This window comes from Hyposmocoma kahamanoa, unplaced genomic scaffold (genome assembly GCF_003589595.1).
Source record: "Hyposmocoma kahamanoa isolate Upper Pololo Valley unplaced genomic scaffold, ASM358959v1 296, whole genome shotgun sequence".
Taxonomy (NCBI): Eukaryota; Metazoa; Arthropoda; class Insecta; order Lepidoptera; family Cosmopterigidae; genus Hyposmocoma; species Hyposmocoma kahamanoa.
This window is the reverse complement of record NW_020653780.1, coordinates 2025505-2044997: the sequence shown is the minus strand read 5'-3', so window position 1 is coordinate 2044997 and position 19493 is coordinate 2025505. Positions and strand designations below refer to the sequence as shown.

At 35.1% G+C, this 19493-nt stretch overlaps 1 protein-coding gene across 5 annotated transcripts in view; it reads right to left on the bottom strand.

The window, feature by feature from the left end:
- Window positions 1–8415: 8415 nt before the first annotated feature.
- The window catches only part of LOC113229218 (cadherin-99C), a 194312-nt gene continuing 183234 nt past the window's right edge, over window positions 8416–19493 (bottom strand). For 3 of the 5 annotated variants that reach the window (XM_026462742.1, XM_026462741.1, XM_026462743.1), the window contains 10 exons: window positions 19390–19485; window positions 18060–18213; window positions 15622–15917; window positions 13330–13557; window positions 12613–12878; window positions 11938–12156; window positions 11248–11374; window positions 10945–11044; window positions 10358–10682; window positions 8416–8954 (listed from right to left, as the gene is read on the bottom strand). In XM_026462742.1, the coding sequence (XP_026318527.1) occupies window positions 8861–8954; window positions 10358–10682; window positions 10945–11044; window positions 11248–11374; window positions 11938–12156; window positions 12613–12878; window positions 13330–13557; window positions 15622–15917; window positions 18060–18213; window positions 19390–19485 (1905 nt within the window). In that variant the 3' untranslated portion in view covers window positions 8416–8860. The remainder of the gene's footprint in view (window positions 8955–10357; window positions 10683–10944; window positions 11045–11247; window positions 11375–11937; window positions 12157–12612; window positions 12879–13329; window positions 13558–15621; window positions 15918–18059; window positions 18214–19389; window positions 19486–19493) is intronic. The other 2 variants (XM_026462746.1, XM_026462744.1) reach the window with 2 other exon arrangements.

The following is a 19493-nucleotide window of genomic DNA, read 5'->3' as shown; positions in this document are numbered from 1 at the left end:
CAATATATTTAAATCGAAAACATTAACTTTCCATAGAGAGACTAAATTCAACGACTGGGCAACAGTAGGTATTCATAAGAGTAGGTCTCGTTTGTATGAGCTATATGCTATGAAAACTTATAATACTAATTCCAATTTCATAGAATATGTTAGAATTTATTCGAAAATATTTAAAAAAGTTTGTGTAGCTGCTAAGGTTAAGTTAAATCTAAAACTACTTGGAGCATAATAAATAAAGAGTCAGGCAGGGTTAAACTACACGATAGAGATATAGTTTTAGAATTAGACAGCAAACTTATAAAATCTAAAGATAAAGTAGCCCAAGCTTTTGAATCGTTCTTTTCGGAAATTGCTGTGAACACTACAAAATCATTAAATTCCTCCCCTTCACTTGCTGTTAACGTTTGTGGCAGTTTATTTAATTTTCGTCATGTTAATCCACAAGACATCATAAAAGCTTTTAAGTCAATACATGTTAAAAAAACTGAAGATCTCTGGGGCATATCAACTAAAGTTATAGACTCAGTTATTAATCTCATTTCCCCACAGTTAGCTGTAGCTTTCAATAGGTGCGTTGACGAAGGTGTTTTTCCCGATTTAATGAAATACAGCAAGGTTATTCCCTTATTCAAAAGCGGTAGGAAAGTTGATCCTAGCAATTATAGGCCCATTTCAATTTTACCAGCTTTAAGTAAAATATTCGAAAAGGTTATGCTAACTCAATTACTGTCCTATTTCGGTAGGAATAATATTTTTCATAGTGAACAATACGGGTTTACTAGTGGTAGATCGACTAGCGATGCGGGGGTAGCGTTACTAAAACACATCTTTGATGCTTGGGAAAGGTCCCAGAACGCTATTGGAGTTTTCTGTGACCTCTCAAAGGCATTTGATTGCGTTGATCATAATACTCTTATTAGTAAGCTGGAACATTACGGTGTAAATGGCAAGGCGTCGAAACTTGTCTCGTCATATCTCAACGGTAGAATTCAGAAAGTAGGCATAAATGGAGCGACTTCTTTGGGTTCTCCAGTAAAAATGGGTGTTCCGCAGGGCTCAATACTTGGACCTTTCTTATTTCTGATTTATATTAATGATCTGCCATTCTTTGTTAAGGACCATTGCGAAATAGTGTTGTTTGCTGATGACACATCCTTGATTTTTAAAACAGACAGACATGACATTAACTATGACCGTATTAATGATACCCTCTCTAAAGTAGTTTATTGGTTTAATGCTAACAATTTATTGCTTAATGCCAAGAAGACAAAATGTGTTAAATTTGAATTACCTAACGTAAAATCGACTAGTCCAAGCATAGAAATAAACGGAGAAAAGTTAGACCTTGTTAATAAAGCAGTCTTCTTGGGAGTGACCTTAGATAGTAAACTTCAGTGGTTTCCACATATATCGTCCCTGGCCAGCAGATTAAGCTCCGCTGCATACGCAGTCCGCAGAATACGTGAGCTTACCGATGTTAGTACTGCTAGACTAGTTTACTTTAGTTACTTCCATAGTATAATGTCCTACGGGATTCTCATGTGGGGTAAAGCGGCAGATATTCAAACCATATTTGTATTGCAAAAACGAGCGATTCGTTCTGTGTACCGTCTAGGCTCTCGGGTATCTCTCAGAGAAAAGTTTAAGGAGACTGGTATCATGACTGTGGCATCACAGTACATTTACTCAAATATTTTATATGCCCGTAAAAATATACATAATTTCAATAAGAAAGAAGATATCCATAATATTAACCTTAGAGCTAAGTCCAAACTCATGGTACCACGATTTCGTTTAACCAAGGTAAACAACTCTTTTATGGGGAACTGTATACGTTTTTACAATAAGATTCCGGAGCATATATTAAGTTTATCATTTCCTAAGTTTAAAAAGTACATTAAAAATATTTTGATTGAAAAAGCATATTACAAAATTGAAGACTACGTGTTAGATAAAGATGTATGGAAAGACGACATGGCTCCAGAATCCACACAAATTTGATTCAAAATGTATTCCATAGCATTTAAGTTTATTTGAAAAGAGCAATCCCTAGAGTTTCTTGCTCGTTCTTCTCAGGGAGGTCAGCGTAGTGAACGAGCAGTACCTTAAATGTGACGTTTTCAAGTGTAAATTTATTTTACCTATGGAATAAATCATCTTTGACTTTGACTTTGACTTTGAATAGCATGTACTTTAGTATAATACCGTAGAGAGAAAAAAAGTGGGTTATCGGCCTCCACTTTTGCGCTGATTAGGTACCCAAAATAATGTAGGGTACAATTTCAACATGGCTTATATTATAGCTTTAATTAAGTTTATTGAATTTCAGCATGTTTTACCATCATGATATTCAATTTTTTTTTTGTGAAATTACTCCACTAATTTGTTATGATTATTAATACAAAGATCGAACACAACACACAAAATTCCTTCGATCCGGCTGGATTCGAACCAACATCTTCTAACTAACTATGCCAGACGCTATGCCAACTAAGCCAAGGAACGAACCAACGGACCGTACGATTTTTTCTATATACTTGTTGCAGATTTTGTTTTGGTTTTTTAACGACTTTTTTGCCGTAGCGCCATCCTCAAATTATAGCTTCAAAAAGCTGTGTGTGGTATAATAAACGAAGCCACTGTACACAATATAAGGGTTTTGTAGGAATTCTTCGAAAGGACTGTTCCCTTTTAAACACGATCACTTATCCCTTACGATCCTTCGTGTTAATAGATGTGAAGGTTGACCACAGAGAGGGTCATACGTTCATCAAACATTCATGCTGTTAAGAATTTGTTAGGGGTCACCCCCAGCTGCTGCTGTAAAAGCGTATTGCTTATATATTTTTTATATATTTGAACAACACTTTTTCAGTCCAATGAGGAAACAAGATATGTCGAGTTCCATTGATTACACGGGCCACTTACTTAGTCATAGCACGTTCTTTGTCGTAACAATCATTTTTATTTTGCAAATAAAACCACCTAACTTCCGTGCAAGTTGTGAATAAATTTATGTATCGCCTTTTTATTTACTACACCCGCGTATGTAACCGATATCAGCCTATTTTACAAATGTGTGAAAGCTAGACATTACGTGTTATAGCAGCTACTATCGTTAAGATAACTTTTCCATTTGTTTTCGTGACTGAGTAATTAATTTTTTTTTTAACACGTACGGTCGTTGTTTATAGTTGGCTTTTGTTGTACGTTGCAGGTCATGATTACACCGTTTTTTCCCTATCAACTAACTGGACGAACAAGTCTCGTGCGCCTGGTGGTAAGCTACACGCCTGTCCTTAACAGTTGCAGTGTCACTCAGAGCTTTAAATCGCAAAGATCTGAGGAGTACGGCCACTGCACCTGTCGCCCTGAGGCATAAGTTAAAAAACCCTTGTGCCCATGTGCAACAAAAAGCTGAAATTTGCGTACCATTCAAGAAACGTAAGAGTTTTCGGGTTTGTCTTTATTTAATAATCTCAGTACAGAGTACTAAAAAACCGACATCAAAAGTCATTCATCCCCTAGTTTGCTACCCTTAGAGATGGAATATTTTCTTCAAATTGAAATGGGACTACTACTGAGGTAGGTACCCTCTTTCCAACAAAAAAATATCATCAAAGTCTGCTCACAAATGTTATATAAAGTTATAACGTAAAGCGTAACAAGCCTAAAAAAGAAACAGGCAGTCGAATTAATAATAAATCGTCGTATATATAAGACGACAGATTAATAAGACGACATCACATAAATTGCTCTGATCCCAAAGTAAGTAGCTAAAGCACGTGTGTTATGGAAATCGGAAACAACGACGGTACCACAAACACCCAGACCCAAAGCATTATAGAAAAGTTAGTTTCTGCACTGACCCGGCCGGGGACCGAACCCGGGGCCACAGAGATGGCGATACCATGAAAACCGGTGTGCGAGCCACTCGACCAAGGAGACCTTCAAAGTTTCTTACATTGAAAGAATTTACAAAAAAAGACAAATTTAACAATTTCAAGTTAGAACTTAAAGTTAGTAACTACTTTATTTAAAGTCGGTTAAAAACATAAGCTGAACATCATATTTTAAATCAATAGTAAATTTCAACAAAAATTCTACAAATTGATGACAAAAAGCCTAGAAATGTGTAAGATCAGAGAGATTTAATCAATACTACTTGTCAGCTATGTAAATACCATTGAGAGCAAAGTTTCAGCGGTATTTCTTTTTTCAACATAGATACTTCCTGCGTCAAACCAGACACAGAATCTTTTAAAAAATTTGTTACAATGGCGTTATTAATGATTTAAGAGGTAAAAGCAGCAACTGCGCAAACATACAAACGAATTTGTATTCCAAAGTTAATAATAACATGGAATATGAATTGTTTGTATATCTACTGTAATTTTCCATACACGCGGGTCGGTACAAAGAGATATTAAATTTAAAAATGCACACAACGAAATTGCCTGTGCGGGCCGTGAGCTAAATTTGAGAGACTGTTACGTTCACGGTACCCTCAAAAGGACGAAACGTTGGTTTACAATCAGAGTTTTATACGTACACGCCTTTAGATTACTTTTTGAATTTTAGTACTTATGGTCCTGCTACACTGTTCACTTTTTATAACAATGTAGGAGTTAAGTATGTGCACTCTAATCGAGCGATCGGTTGGTAGTGGAAAGTGATAGGTAAACTGACATTCAACGTGTATACTTTGATCACGGTTTCAGTTTCACCTGCTCAATTGCCATACGATTTTTTGTAACCAATCGCATTTCACGACTCAACTGAAAAAATATTTCAAAATAATTTCGCTGCAAATCATAATATTTATTTAAAACGGTGTCAGTTTCTTAAGTAAATAATAAATAAATAAATATTAGACAACATCACATACGTTGCTCTGATCCCAAAGTAAGTAGCTAAAGCACTCGTGTTATGCAAATCGGAGTCTTTCGTAAAATTTTCAATCGTTTATATTTCTTAACTAATGTAGATAGGAAGCGGTATACCTTTAATTCGTGAAAGTATTAGATAGGTAGCAATTATTGGTAATATATGCTTCTGGAAAATCTACTCCCTTCATGCTGACAAAGTGGTGACCAGCCATTCTAATATCAGAATGGCTGGTCAATTATTTTTTAAAATTTCTCAGAATATATCAAAGGTAGCAATTATTTAGAAAAGGTAGCAAATAGGTAGCAATTCTTGAATATACACTCAGTGCCATACGCCACAGGCTACCAGCCATCCTGACGGTCACCTCTCGAGAATCCACGCAGCTACCGTATCTCATCTAGTTTTAACGTTACACAATTGACAAAGTTCATTGTGCTATGTACAATTCGATACAAAAATTCACTTCCATTCGATTGCGCATCAATGTAAATTGAGCCTGTACGACTAAAAGATATAGCCGAGTACTTAATAGTGTCAACACAGTGTTAACCAAATTTGGTTATCGTTTCGATAGTTTAATTTATATTGTAACAATTAATTGCACTTAATTGGTAATTATGTGAACATTGGTGGGAAAACATGACGTGAACTATGTGTTTGCCGTTAACATGATTGTTGCCTATCATTGCATAGAGCTCCCTGTGAAAGAGTTCGTCCAGGGAAGTATTGCCACCTTGTCTCTTACTACCGCCAAGCAGTAATGAGAGCATTATTGCGTACCGGTTTCGAAGGCTGCTGGTGAAATTACATGCCCACGGGACTTCGCAAATTATGTCTCAAGGTAACCGGCGCAGTGACAAATCCCCTCAGATCCTTGCGTTTTAAAGCACTGTATGTCACCGCAACCACCAGGCTCACGACTTGTTCATCCCGTCACTTGGTATCATAAATAAAACCCGTTTGAGTATACACTTTTTGGGTTACCTACATACGTACTCACGTCCTACGATATTTTCTAAATAAATAAAATAATCTGGCAAGTAGCTAATGTGACGAAATAAGAGAGTGCAGAAACATGCGTAGTGGATGGTTCATCCTGATGCTTTCTTCATTAAATGCAACGAATACTTCTTTTTTTTAAATAATAAAATCAAGCCGCTTACCTTAATTAAAAAGTAAAATTCATCAGTAAATCCTAAGAGCGTTTGCTTCGTATCAATCGTCCGAAACAATTACTGTCAAATAAGTAATACTCGACAAAATTAAAAGACAAGTATCACGTATGAAGCTTCATTCGCATCACGCGTCTTTTCATTTCAAAATAACTTTTTATAGAAGCTTCCTAAAATAGTGAAAAAAATTGTGTATTTAGGTAGAAATTAGGTAGTAAATAGTTATATAAAAAAAGTAAAAATTATATACTGCAAGAACCATGAAAAGCGTAAAGTGGTCCAGCCAACCTGACGTCAGAATGACTGGCCACTTTATTTCTTTAATATTTACGATAGCGCAAAGGTAGAAAATATGTCAATAAAAGTACTAAATAGTAGAAAGAAGGTAGTAAATAATGAGCACAGTTTGATTTGTGTATCTCGTTTGGCCCAGCCATTCTGACGGACACCAAATCTTTTAGGTAAAAAAACACTTATTCCTGTTTCCTAGAGACCTAGTGTAATATTTTACTAGTCTAATTTTGTCAATCATTTGGCGGCAGAATATAGAACATCTACTACCGACAGATTTTGACACGTTTTAAGGTGAATACGTTCGAAATGAAATCATGAAATTATAATAAAAATTAATTTATTTCAAAAATTATATTAACAATCTAATCCACAAAATTATAATACAATCTGTAATTTCACATTGAAAATGGACAAAAATATTTTAAAATTTACAAATAGTTATTATATTATTATACAAAAGAAGTAGAAGTAGGTAACATTTTGTCCCTAGCCAATAAAATATAAATAGGCATTTTATGTAAAAAAAGAAAATCATTCTTCTGAAGTTGTTTAAGATTTAGTGAATAAGTAAATTATATTCTTATTTCAAATTACGTACATTTAATCTAGCGATGCCGAAGCAATCACATAACTTTAGAAGAATGACTCAAAAATCCAAAATATCTTTTTTATTAATTCGTTTGGCACAAGTTTTGAGGCCAAATTCTTATATTTTATAAAACTGAGCATTTTTCCTTATAGTACAAAAACAGTCATGTTACGAAGCTACAAAGTTATGAAAAAAAAAATGAATGTTGTTTTCTACGCAAAAAAAAACTATAGCCATGCAAAATACCATCGTAGTATACAATTATAGGAGAAATTAAACTGGCACAAAATTCGTACAAAATGGAATGTATAAATGGGAATTTAAAATTAAGAGTTCAAAGTTGAAGTAAAAGAGTGACGTGAAACTACAGGTACTTTCTAAAAACAAATTCCAAGATTATATACGCAGTTTGTCAAAATGGATTTTTAGTTAAAATCATTTTGAACATATCAAACAAGTTAAATCCACAAAATTAACACTTTCATTAAATGAATTTAAAAAAGCAAAAAAAATTGTTGCTGTAATTGTTGCTTTTGCTCTCACGTTAATACAGCGTTACCCATATCTATAATGGCACATTTTTGGCCAAAAATAAGGCTTAAAAGATTCCATAAGTTTATACAATAACTTTGCACCTGCTTTGCTGATCAGGTACTTAAAATATAAAATATCATTTTAATGCCTCAATTATTTACATTAATTATTACAATTATTATGCACAATTTGTTCAACATTGAGACTAGCCTTCGCTAAGTAAGTACAAATTATAAAAATTATCTAAAAATTCGTTATTCACACTTAAAATAATTAAGTATTTGAAGCATATTCAGTCGTATTCCTTATTAAACATTCGTTGAACACAATGATAAACTCTTTTTCAACATTATATTACGAATTTGTGAAAAGTCAATTTTGACAGAGTGTCAAGAATCTCGAAAACTTTAGACAAGAAATTAATTTCATACTCATTATGAAACGGGCAAAGACCGTTTCTTGCGTAGTAAAGGCCTGCTTGGGTTCTACATAAATCAATTCAGAATGTTATTTAAATGCGTACCACATGCTTAGGCCATATAAATATTTCTCCCATCTTGGGAATCAACCCGGGTCCTCGGGAACGTGGCAGACCAGTATGGTAACCGTTCGGCCACAGAGGCAGTTAATAAATTGTGGCACTACCGTCTATAACTTCATTTTTTTTTAATTAGACGTAAAGTAAACAAAGAAGCAGTGATTGTAAACCTTTTTCTCGAGACGACAAATGTGAGAAAACCAGTATTCGTTAAAAAATCGTACTCTTCCTCGTCAGAAATGTCATAATTAAAGAAAGTTGTAATTTAGCATGGTAAAAATCATATAATATATGACATTAGCTATTTTTTTATGATTATAATATACATATATATATATATAAAATTTAATTTTATTTTTAAATGAAAAAAATTGCTTAATTCGGAACCCTGCAAATGCATTGAAATAGATTGCGTAAAGACAGAAATTTAATAAGTAAAGATTTATAGTTAGAATAGGTACCTACTAAACACTATAAAATTTAACGTAATAATTATAAAAAAGTAGTAAATATTATGTTTGAGAATTTGTTTGACGGTATTTGGCAAATTGTTTTGTTTACAAATTGACTGAATGAAAATAGCGCCTGGTGATTTTAAATTTCCTATTGTTTAATGCTAAAAAACTAAGTTATAGGCAGTAATTATAGTAATCATAGCAAGTAATAGCTTGATTTTTTTTATGTGGGTATCGTTAGTATTTAGAGTGTACTTGAAAAGAAACTTTCAAAATTGACCTTCAACAAGGCACCTAGTGTTCATCACATTCTGGACGTTCATAAATCACAAGAGTCTATTATACTTTTGCCCACTTTACACTGACACTTTGAGATTCACTTCTGCGACTATAGTTCTGTGGTAGTCTCTACTGGCGAGGGGTCGTAAGAAAACCCTGTAAAATTTCTTTTACCAAACGTGACGTTGTCGTTGTCTGATGCTCTGAAAATAAGGGATATATTAATATTATCAAGGATATAGGCACCTTATAAACAATGGAGTACGTAAATGTTACCAATAATGGTATTAACTTGACGAAAACAAAGGTACAGTTGGTTTGAAACCATCGAATAACTGTGTTTATAATAACTAGTTCACACTAACAATTCACTAGGGCTAGCACGATAGACCGAGACTTGCGCGAGAGCGACATAAAGCGCGAGATACTTGTATTTTCGCATAGAGATCTCGCGTTTTATATCGCTCTCGCGCAAGTCGCGCCCTGTTGTACTAGCCCTACAGCTCGTAGGTGAGTCGTTGTAAACTAGGGTGTAATTGCAAGAGGTAAGTAGCTTGAAGCAAATATGTTACATTATTAATTTACTGTTATTAACTACATATTTTTAAATGAAACTTATTCAGCCGTCAATCAAAATAGGATAAATTGGAACAGTGGAAAATAATAGCAGTTTTTGAAGTTTAAGTTTAGATAATAAAACGTGACGACATAGTGGGAACGCGCCCTCACTCGTTGTCCCACTACTGGAACAAATTAGTGGGACCACGAGAAAACAGCGTTAAAAAGCTAGAAGTAATTATAAAAACGAAGAACATTTATCCCACTGTAAAAGGATATAATCGAAACTTTTATATGTTCAATCATTTAAAATCCATAAACCAAAGGAAAATATACATAATATTAAACACATCAAATAGAATGTAAAAAATAATGCTAATCTTTTGTCGATTTTATTGAAATGTAAATGGCATATTTATTATAATGACTAGGTAATACAAAAGCTTGTCAAAGCAACAGGCTTTACTAATACTTATATTATAAATACCGATTTTGTGTGAGTTGCTAATGATTACCTCTCAAACATTGTCAAGCCTTATTGGGCCCATGAAGTACTTAAATTGATTGTAACATCTATTGGGTGTAATTTAGTAACAGTAGAAGTCCTTGTGAAAGAGTCATCCAAAGAAGTACCGCCACCTTACCTATTTCTGCCGCCAAGCAGTAATGTGAACATTACTGCGTTCCGGTTTTGAAGGGTAAGGGTGCTGGTGAAATTACAGGCACGTGGGACTTTTCAACTTATGTCTCAGGGTGATGGGCGCAGAGGCAGTGCACCTCAGATCTTTGCGATTTAAAGCTCTGAGTGGCACTGCAACTGTCCATAAGGACAGGCGTGTGGTTTACGATTAGGCGCACGACTTGTTCGTCCCATCAATTTATTAGTATCTTAAAAAAAGATTGTGGTTGTCTGTGGATTTTTGTGAGTCCATGGCACCCGCAATACAGGGTTTTCCTAGTGCGGGCTATGAGTGATTATTTATATTATTATAATTATTACTTCTAGGATAGTAATAAAATAATTGAGTGTCGAGAAGTAGAATCTTACCTTTGTAGTCCTGGTATTTCATCATAAGCCATGATAGGCTGTGTTATTTTTTTCTTATGGTTGTTACCGCCATTTATTTTTCTGCCGAGTGTAGTGGACAACCCGTTGCCTACGTTATTATTGGTAACTCTAGGCAGAGTTCCTATTGCGTTGTTCAAAGCGTGCGGGTTTGAGGTTCTTCGGTTTAGAGTTTGAGCATTGCGGATATTGGCCGTGTTATTTGCAATTGCGTCCATTATTTGACTGTTATTAAGAGTGTTATTCTCATTAACACTTGATGCTCGGGCCGTTGTCGCTGTTTCTGAGAGCGTTGGACTTCTTTCACCTAAAACACGGACTATGATTACACAAATTTACAAAAATAAGGCCTTTATTAATAAACTCCAATGGATTTGCGTGGAAGATCATTTACTTATCAGTTTTTGATTACGTAAAAGCAATATATAGTCTTTTATATTATTTTTTACACATCAAATGTATATGATATATGTTTGTGATCGTGTTAGAGTAATGTAGCTTCTATGAGAGAAGTTAATTAGTAAAAATTAGGTACGAATATGTAGGTTAAGAAGTAAATCAAAACTCACTGTCCTTCGATAAATACTGAACATTATGTATATTAAAGGCATGGTTATTTGGGCTAAAATCTAGCTGCAAGTCTCCATCATCTACTGCCATATTTAGAACCTGAAATAAATTATGTTAATTAGCTTTCTACCACATTGTTTATGGTATAAGAGCAAACAAAAACATTGGAACGTCTTTATATATATGATAGCTTGCTTTCTAAGCACGATGTCTTTATTTTTCAATTTTATCACTGTATTATTATACTTTAACGAGAAAGACTATTACTGTAATGTTATATTATTAAGTGAAACTTATATTACTTGAGTTTCATATCTAGGAGCAGGGTCATCTTCACTTGAATCATACGCTGACGGTGGTCTTGGCGGTGGCATACTCATACTTAGAGTTCCATACTGTTGCACTGCTTCTTCTTTGTGCTTTTTGTATCTGAAAAATAAAACAAAAATGTAAATAAAATACTCTTATGATAGAGCTCCTTGCAAAATAGTTCGTCCAGGGAAGCAGTGCCACCTTACCCATTTCTGCTGCCAAGCAGTAATGTAAGCCAGTTCCGGTTTAGAAAGGTAAGGGTGCTGGTGAAATTACAGGCACATGGGACTTGTTAACTTATGTCTCAGGGAGACGGGCGCAATGGCAGTGCCCATAAGATCTTTGCGATTTAAAGCTCTGAATGGCACTGCAACCGTTATGGATAGGCGTGTCGCTTACCACCAGGGCCACTACTTGTTCGTGCCGTCGCTTGGTATTATAAAAAAAGTAAAAAAACATTTGTGGAAAGCTAGAACCTAAACTAAATGAAAAGATTTATTGTATTTTAGGGCTTTGGATTTCGTAATATGCAACCAAAATAATATTTTAAAATGAAACAACATGACTTATTATTATTATTATTATTATTAGATATATGCGATCGTTCAAATCGTAGGTTAACTTGTGGTTACGTCAGTTTTTGTTGGAGAAAACTGAATCTAAGTACTCGTTATACTAACCTGTTCCAAGAAGCGCAGATATAAATAGTAGCAGCAGAAGCAGCTACTAATACAAGAGCAGCAAGAGCCAATAAGGCAGCTGGTAGAGCAGTGGCTAAAGGCGCTGCAGCAGCCACTGGTCTACGGGGAGGTTCTACAGGAAGTAGCGGTGCCCGCACTTCACTCACTGGTGACTGAAGACGCGCTGCTACTGCTTTACGGACTCCGCTTTCTATAGCTCTATAAAGTTTCATTATTGGTGTTATAAATGTAATTCTATCCTTATTATTAATAGAACAAATACAAGGCTTTCGCTGTTATCACTGATAATTTTTCTATGTAGTAAGTATAGTTCATCAAAATATATGATCACATACGATAAAGTTTACTGATGGGTTTATTATATAAATAAATGAAAGAACCAAGTGTCAAAAGGTACCTCTTATTTTGTGACGACTATGGAAACAATTTAGAAAATTTTGTTTTGTCATATTTGTTCTGCGACAGTACTAACCGCTTCGGCGCCGAAACGGATAACAATGTTAAGCAAATTATAATAAAAGTATGTCGGGATCGAACAAATACAAATAAACAAAAGAACAAATACAGATAACAAATTAACAAGTTAAGTGAGACTGCAATAAATCAGTATTTAAATTTACATAACTTTCATGCAATACAACAAACAAAACTTACTTTTTTACATGCGTTGATTCTCGAGTCAAAATTTTGCCACTACCCGGATCAATCAGATACAACCAGACATCAGTTCCTTTCTTATCACTCTCGAGTGTTCCATTATCTCCGAGATAATGTCTTGCAGTGAGTTTTTCTAGACCTACAATAAGTCCTGTTTTGTCTTCTATGGCAGTTAAAAGACTGCGCGAGCGACGTCTCATCGCGTCTGCGTTTAGATCACCTACTTCTACTACTAGTTGATTTTCTTTTTGAAGGAGGTTTATCTGAAAAAAAAAAAACAATGATTAACTACATGGACGGCAAAAAAAATGGCCGAAACTTCGACCTAAGATTTCTTTTAAATATTCTGCTAAGATCATTCACGTCAAATATCAATAATGGCGACACAATTTCTAATTATTGAAAAAAAAGACATATTTGCCTAAACCTGTAACTTTCCTATTATTAAAAGGCGTTAGTATTATAAAATTAAACAACTTTTGCTTTGCGACTTGTACAAATTCACTCATCATAATTAATGATTGAGATGACTTTCCATATAAGGTGACGAACTGGAGCTGTGAAGCAGGTTCATTTAAGATAATAAATTTTTATTAGAATTTTTGAGAGCCAATCAAAAGGTCCACCAAAATTTTATTACAATGAATGCCTTGTTAAGCGATTTACTATTAATAAAAACTAAACCTGTGTACTGTATATTAAGTGTCCACTTACCACAACAGAGACTCTGGCTACATTATAATCCTGAGGTGAACTAGGATTATCTCTAGCTGTCACGCTGAACTTGAAAGGCAGTACTTCATCCGGAACATTCTCGAAAGTTTTTATATTACTGATGATTCCCGTATCAGGATCCAAACTAAAGTATTCTTCAGTAGCCTTAGTCCAGGAATTCTTTTGATATTCTATTTTGCCGTAATCGCCGCTATCTTTGTCTTTTGCCTGTAAAAAAAATAATACACATCAGTTTGTTTCCTACTTCTAGAAAATCATTTTGCCACGATCTTCCAACCCATATCGGTCACTGAATTTCGGAAAAAGGCGACTGCAAGTGCTCTTTTGAGCTGGAATTAAAACATCTTCTACAACAGCTCCTTTTGTGCTGAAGGCTTAGCAAACGTCGTATCTTTAGTTGCAATATAGAGTAACACAGTTAAGATGTAGACTAAATTAGCAGAACAGCAGACCCTCATTAACCGACAAGGATATTTTTTTCTTTAGTAGACTATTATCTAAGCCATTGCTGATGAAATGGATAACGAAAACGTCATAATAAAACCTAATTTTTTGAAAACTTTCAATACTAATAAATAATAATTTATTTAGAAACGACAAAGTAAGATATTGTGATAAATACACATAAAAATACAAAAAGAAAAAAAAAACAAAAAAAAATTGGTTGTACAGGCAGTATTGCCAAACCAAACACAGTAATATCAAAAACAATATTTTTTAAGTATCTTTCGGTTGTTTGTAATTTTTGAGGTTAATAACTTAAAAAGATACATTTAACTTACTTTGTACATTAGATATGAAATAAATCCATGTAGCCATCATAAGTTTACTTTATTTATAATTTTAATTTTACTTTAAAGAGCTATTTCTATTGAAAAACAATTTTTTTTTTTCCTTGAAAGCAGTCGAAAGATTCATGTTGTTATACGAAACACTCTATAGAGCCTTGCTGTGTTTTGGTATGACACGACAGAGTAGTCAGTTGTGTTTTAGACCGTCATAACTTATACTAAATTCAAAACATGGGCCCTAAGCCTGCCAATTTTCTTGAAACTGAGAGACTTCTTCACTGAGATTTTATTGCAATTTGTTATTCTGCTAAACTCTATTTGCAATGACAGTGGAGTCTATATAGTGTCGTGAAAAGGCAGTGATGACATTCATTCCAACACTAACCATCGATGTTGCCTCACTAAAACTACCACGGAAATTACTATGCACTTAAATTTTATCTCGTTTAATCACCAATTTCAGTCTTCAAATCAAATGTGTTTCTTTATGTAAATAATAAATAGTAGATTACGCTATCGACGTGCCATCGGTTCGCCATTGAAGGCAGAATACCAAAAAATTGCAATGGCTGTTGAATAGTGGCTCGATGGCTAGCCGCTGACTCTTTACTTTTAGCAAACAAACAAAATCCTGCCATTGACACTCTTTTGACACACAACTGGGATTATTTAAAATTAGCAGACTATGGACCCTGTATTAATACAGTTATGATGGTGCTCCGTTATCACATAATCAAACCACGCATTTAAAATCATGAATCTCGACATATTTAATGACTCGCTAGTTATCTTTAAAAATAAAATTAAAAAACTATTTTATTCAAAATTCTGAATGACCTGTTTTGTACCATACCGTTAATTTATATTCTCATTCAAATATAGGGATTATATTGTTTTTACTTTTTCTTTTAAACTATAAAGAAAGTTGGGATTATAATTACAAAGAGCAATTGAATAATTAATTTTCACATATCCTTGAATCTGTGTAGCTTGTTATGTTAGCCAATAAGTATAGTATATAGTACATATACCTTTCAACTTTGTATTGTACATTTGCTATTATTGTATACGCATCGTGTTGGCTTTCCTACACAAAAAATAAATAAATAAATAAACATTAGGTATGCTGTATGTGTACTCTGTAAAGTGTGGGTAAATAAGAAAGTAATGAAAAGTGCGTATGTGTGTAAATGATGAAGGGCTAGAGTAAAAGAGATCCGTTTCCGATGTGTTGATGATGAGTATTATAGAAAACATATCACTAATGCGTTCAGGGAATAAGTCTGCAGGCAGGGAATTCCACTCCTTAGCCGTTTGCTATATAAATGTGGAAGCGAAACTCTTCGTACGAACCCTAGCCTACGGCTATATTTCCCGATGATGAAAAGGGGAAGGCGGAATTAAATCGTGCAATTCCCCCGCACACGTTATCGGATAATAAAGGACAGGCTACAATCATACTCAAACTGAACAATCTTACCTTAACTTGCAATACATTAGTACCCAATAACATGTCCGGGGTAACGATAGCGTAGTATTTTCCCTTAGCGGCAGTTATTGTTGATTGGTCAGGAAACACAAACACCGGTGCGTTATCGTTGGCGTCAGTCACATGGATTTTGACTATTGCTTTGCTACTGTCTGGGTTTATAAGGCCTTTTATGGACTCTAGTTGGAGTTCCAGAGAATATTCTGATAGGGTTTCATAGTCGAGAGCACTGGTGTTTAAATAGATCGCACAGTCGCGTTCTTCGGTCAGCTTGACGAGGAATACATCTGAAATAATACGGTAGATAATTTTTTAAGATTTTTATTTTCATTTTATTTAATGTCACGTTGTCTGACCACCACGATATTAAATTACTTTTGTTATATTACTCCACTAGTTATAATTAATAATACAAAGATCGAACACTAAAAGCGGTTACACATAGCTACTTTTAGCAGCAATGCACTAGCGATGCAGTCGCTAATCGTCTACCTTTATACGCGCGCGATTTTAAGCAGCGTTGCTAGCGCGCGACTGCATCGATACAAACGCGATTGCATCGCTATACTTGGGATTTATAGGTGATTGCATCGATGCAATCCGGCGTTTATATCGATGCAGACGCGCATTTATATCGATGCTGTCGCGCGTTTGCATCGTCGCATCGCTGCTGAAAATCTCCGTGTGTAATTCTAAGAAAAACTTCCTTCGATCCGGGTGGATGGCGAAAAAATCGTTAAGAACAGAAAACAAAGATCTGCTACGAGCACATGGGAAAATTCGTAAGGTCCGCTAATTCGTTCCGTGGCTTCGTTGGCATGGCGTCTGGCACGGTTTGCTGGAAGACGCTGGTTCGTATCCACCCGGATCGAAGGATTTTTTTCTTAGTATTCTATCTTTGCATTTATAATTACAACATAGTAAATAATTAGTAGTACTTTATGTTTTTACGAGTGTCCAAGTTGAACTCCATTTTAAGTCTCAGCAGTCAGCACTCCGACCGGCAGACGAATTAACCAAAACTAACTTTACGAAAAAATTTTAATTTGGATGTTCAAGATAGTAACCCTGAAGTATATTCATTGCTATTGTACTCATATATAGAGGGTTATTTGTAAAATACTAACAACATCGCAGGACCATATTACAAACATCATTAATAACAACTTTTCTTCCATGACTTTTAACAAAACATAATAGATTTACCAAAAATAAACTTTTAAGTTTTTATAGGACTATATGACACTTTTTAGATCTGTATCCAGTAATAGTTCTGCCTGGTGAAATTACAAGCAGGTGGGACTTGTCAACTTATGTCTCAGGGTGACGGGCGCAGTGACAGTGCCCCTCAGATCTTTGCGATTTAAAGCTCTTAGTGGCACTGCAACTGTTATGGACAGGAGTGCAGCTTCCTATCAAGCACACGACTTGTTCGTCCCGTTACTTGATATTATAAAAAAAATAGTAAGTTCAAGCAACGCTTCCCGTATGCTGTCAATCATAAAAATGGTGGTGGATGCTTTTTTTTGCTGCCGCACAGAGTTATCACCAGCACCGTTTAGAGCGATCTATTAAAATATTTTTATTTTTGTACGAATGTAAAATCTGAAGAATTATTAAAAGTCATAGAAATAACAGATGTTAGTAATATAGTCCTGTGAGGTTGTTCGTATTTTACAAATAACCTTGTATATATGGGTACAATAGCAATAAATATAGTCAGGGTTACTATCTTGATCATCCTTCCAAAGTTAGTTTTGGTTAATTCATCTGCCGCTGACTGCTGGGCCTTAAATTGGAGTTCAACTTGGACATTCGTAAAAACATAAAATACTACTGCTGGGCCTTAAAATGGAGTTCAACTTGGACATTCGTAAAAACATAAAATACTACTAACTATTTACTATATTATAATTGTGAATACAAAGATCGAATACTAAGAAAAAAATTCTTTCGATCCGGATGGATACGAACCAGTGTCTTCCAGCAAACCGTGTCAGACGAACTAGCGAACTTTTTTCTTTTCGGAATTTTCCTAAGTGCTTGTTGCAGATCTTTGCATTACATATAACAATAAATATACTTCAGGATTACTATTTACAACATCCAAATTAAAAGTAATTTCTAAATAGTACAGGACTATATCTAGTGTGCGACCAAGTAAGTAGTGCAATTGTTTAAGTAACATTTTGGAAAATTAGATCGAGAAAAGTCGAGATGTCTACACATGCTTAGTCCCCAGGTCCACACAGAGGCGGCCGCGGAAGCGTTCCGGGTGCTTCCACTGCCGCCTCTGTGTGGCCAGGGCATTAAAGCATGGTTTACCAATGGAGTAATCGGAAAATGTGCATTTACTTTTGCTACTTATGGTCTCCTAAAGTATTCATAAGTATTTGTAAAGAATTTAGATTGAAATATAAATATAATACCTTTCTGCGATGACTCGGTTAGCCGACACTTAAGCGGAGTATTTGGCGAGTGTTCTCTCTTATTGAGTAAAGGTAATATCCGCACTAGTGTGCCGTTAGGCGAATTTTCCGCCACGTGTTCAGTATATACTGTATCTGCGAATCCTAGGCCCACCTGAAAATTAAGTTTAATTATTTAAATAAATTGCCTAGACAAAAAACTCAATATAAAGTTAAATAATTTCTTTGGTTAGTTAGCATGAATCGGCCTTGAATTGCCAGCAATTGGCTAGCTCATTGGTTTTTTTTTAAATTGACGTAATCTGTAAGTGAAAGGTAGAGGACCTTAATTAAGGGCGCCTTCAAACTAGTCGCTTGTGATAGCGCCACTGCAGCGCTTCTACAAGCGTCTAATTCGAAAGCGCCCTAAGTCCATATTTTGGAATTTAGATATTTTTCCTTGGAAATTACTTCATTCAAGCAATGGTAAAAGACATTAAGACGTATCGTGTCGTTTATTTTTATTTTGTACTTATTTTATTTGACTTTTAATATGCCTAATTAAAAGCCTCATACTCTTTAAAGCGCTCTGTAGTAAAAATTAATATAAGGTTCTTTAACTTTCACCGGCAGATATATTAGACAACATCACATACGTTGCTCTGATCCCGAAGTAAGTAGCTAAAGCACTTGTGTTATGGAAAACGGAAACAACGACGATACCACAAACGCGTAGACCCGAGACAATATAGAAAACTTAGGTTTCTACACTGACCCGGCCGGTGATCGGACCTGGGACCTCAGAGATGGCGACACTATGAAAACCGGTGTGTAAGCCACTCGACCACGGAGGCCGTCAAACATATAATAAAGATATAACATCGTCGGTTAAAGAGATATATAAAAAAAGATACACAGCACAGTATAATACAGTGTACAGTATAGTATTTACATTACACAAAGTGACGGATGAATGGCTTTTAAAATCTTTCTGTGAAAATAAAGTCTCGATAACACCGGGTAGATATAGCTAATGTCAAAATTATCGGTGAATATGCAACTGTTTAAGACAATTTGAACATTCGCGTCGGCGCGCGGCGGTCCGAGCGGAAGCGAAACGAGTCATTTTCGTTCTTATTGCATATATCCAAAGTCTTTTTTTTCTGATTCTAATAAGCGTGGTAATATATAAGTAAGTACAGTATAAGTAAGAACTTTAGCATGAAACACACAGAGAGCGGGTGCTGTCCCGACTGGTGGATATATTAATTTAGGCCTGCGTGGCGTTCCTTATAGAGTAGTGTACTGTGTCGTACTCAAAGAGAATTGTAACAATGGGCTATGTACTTACATCTGGTGGGACAGTTGCTGAGTGACTGACGTATACAGTAAGACTGGTGACAGAAGACAACACTGGCTCTCCTTGGTCGTAAACCTGCACGTCCACCTGAAAAT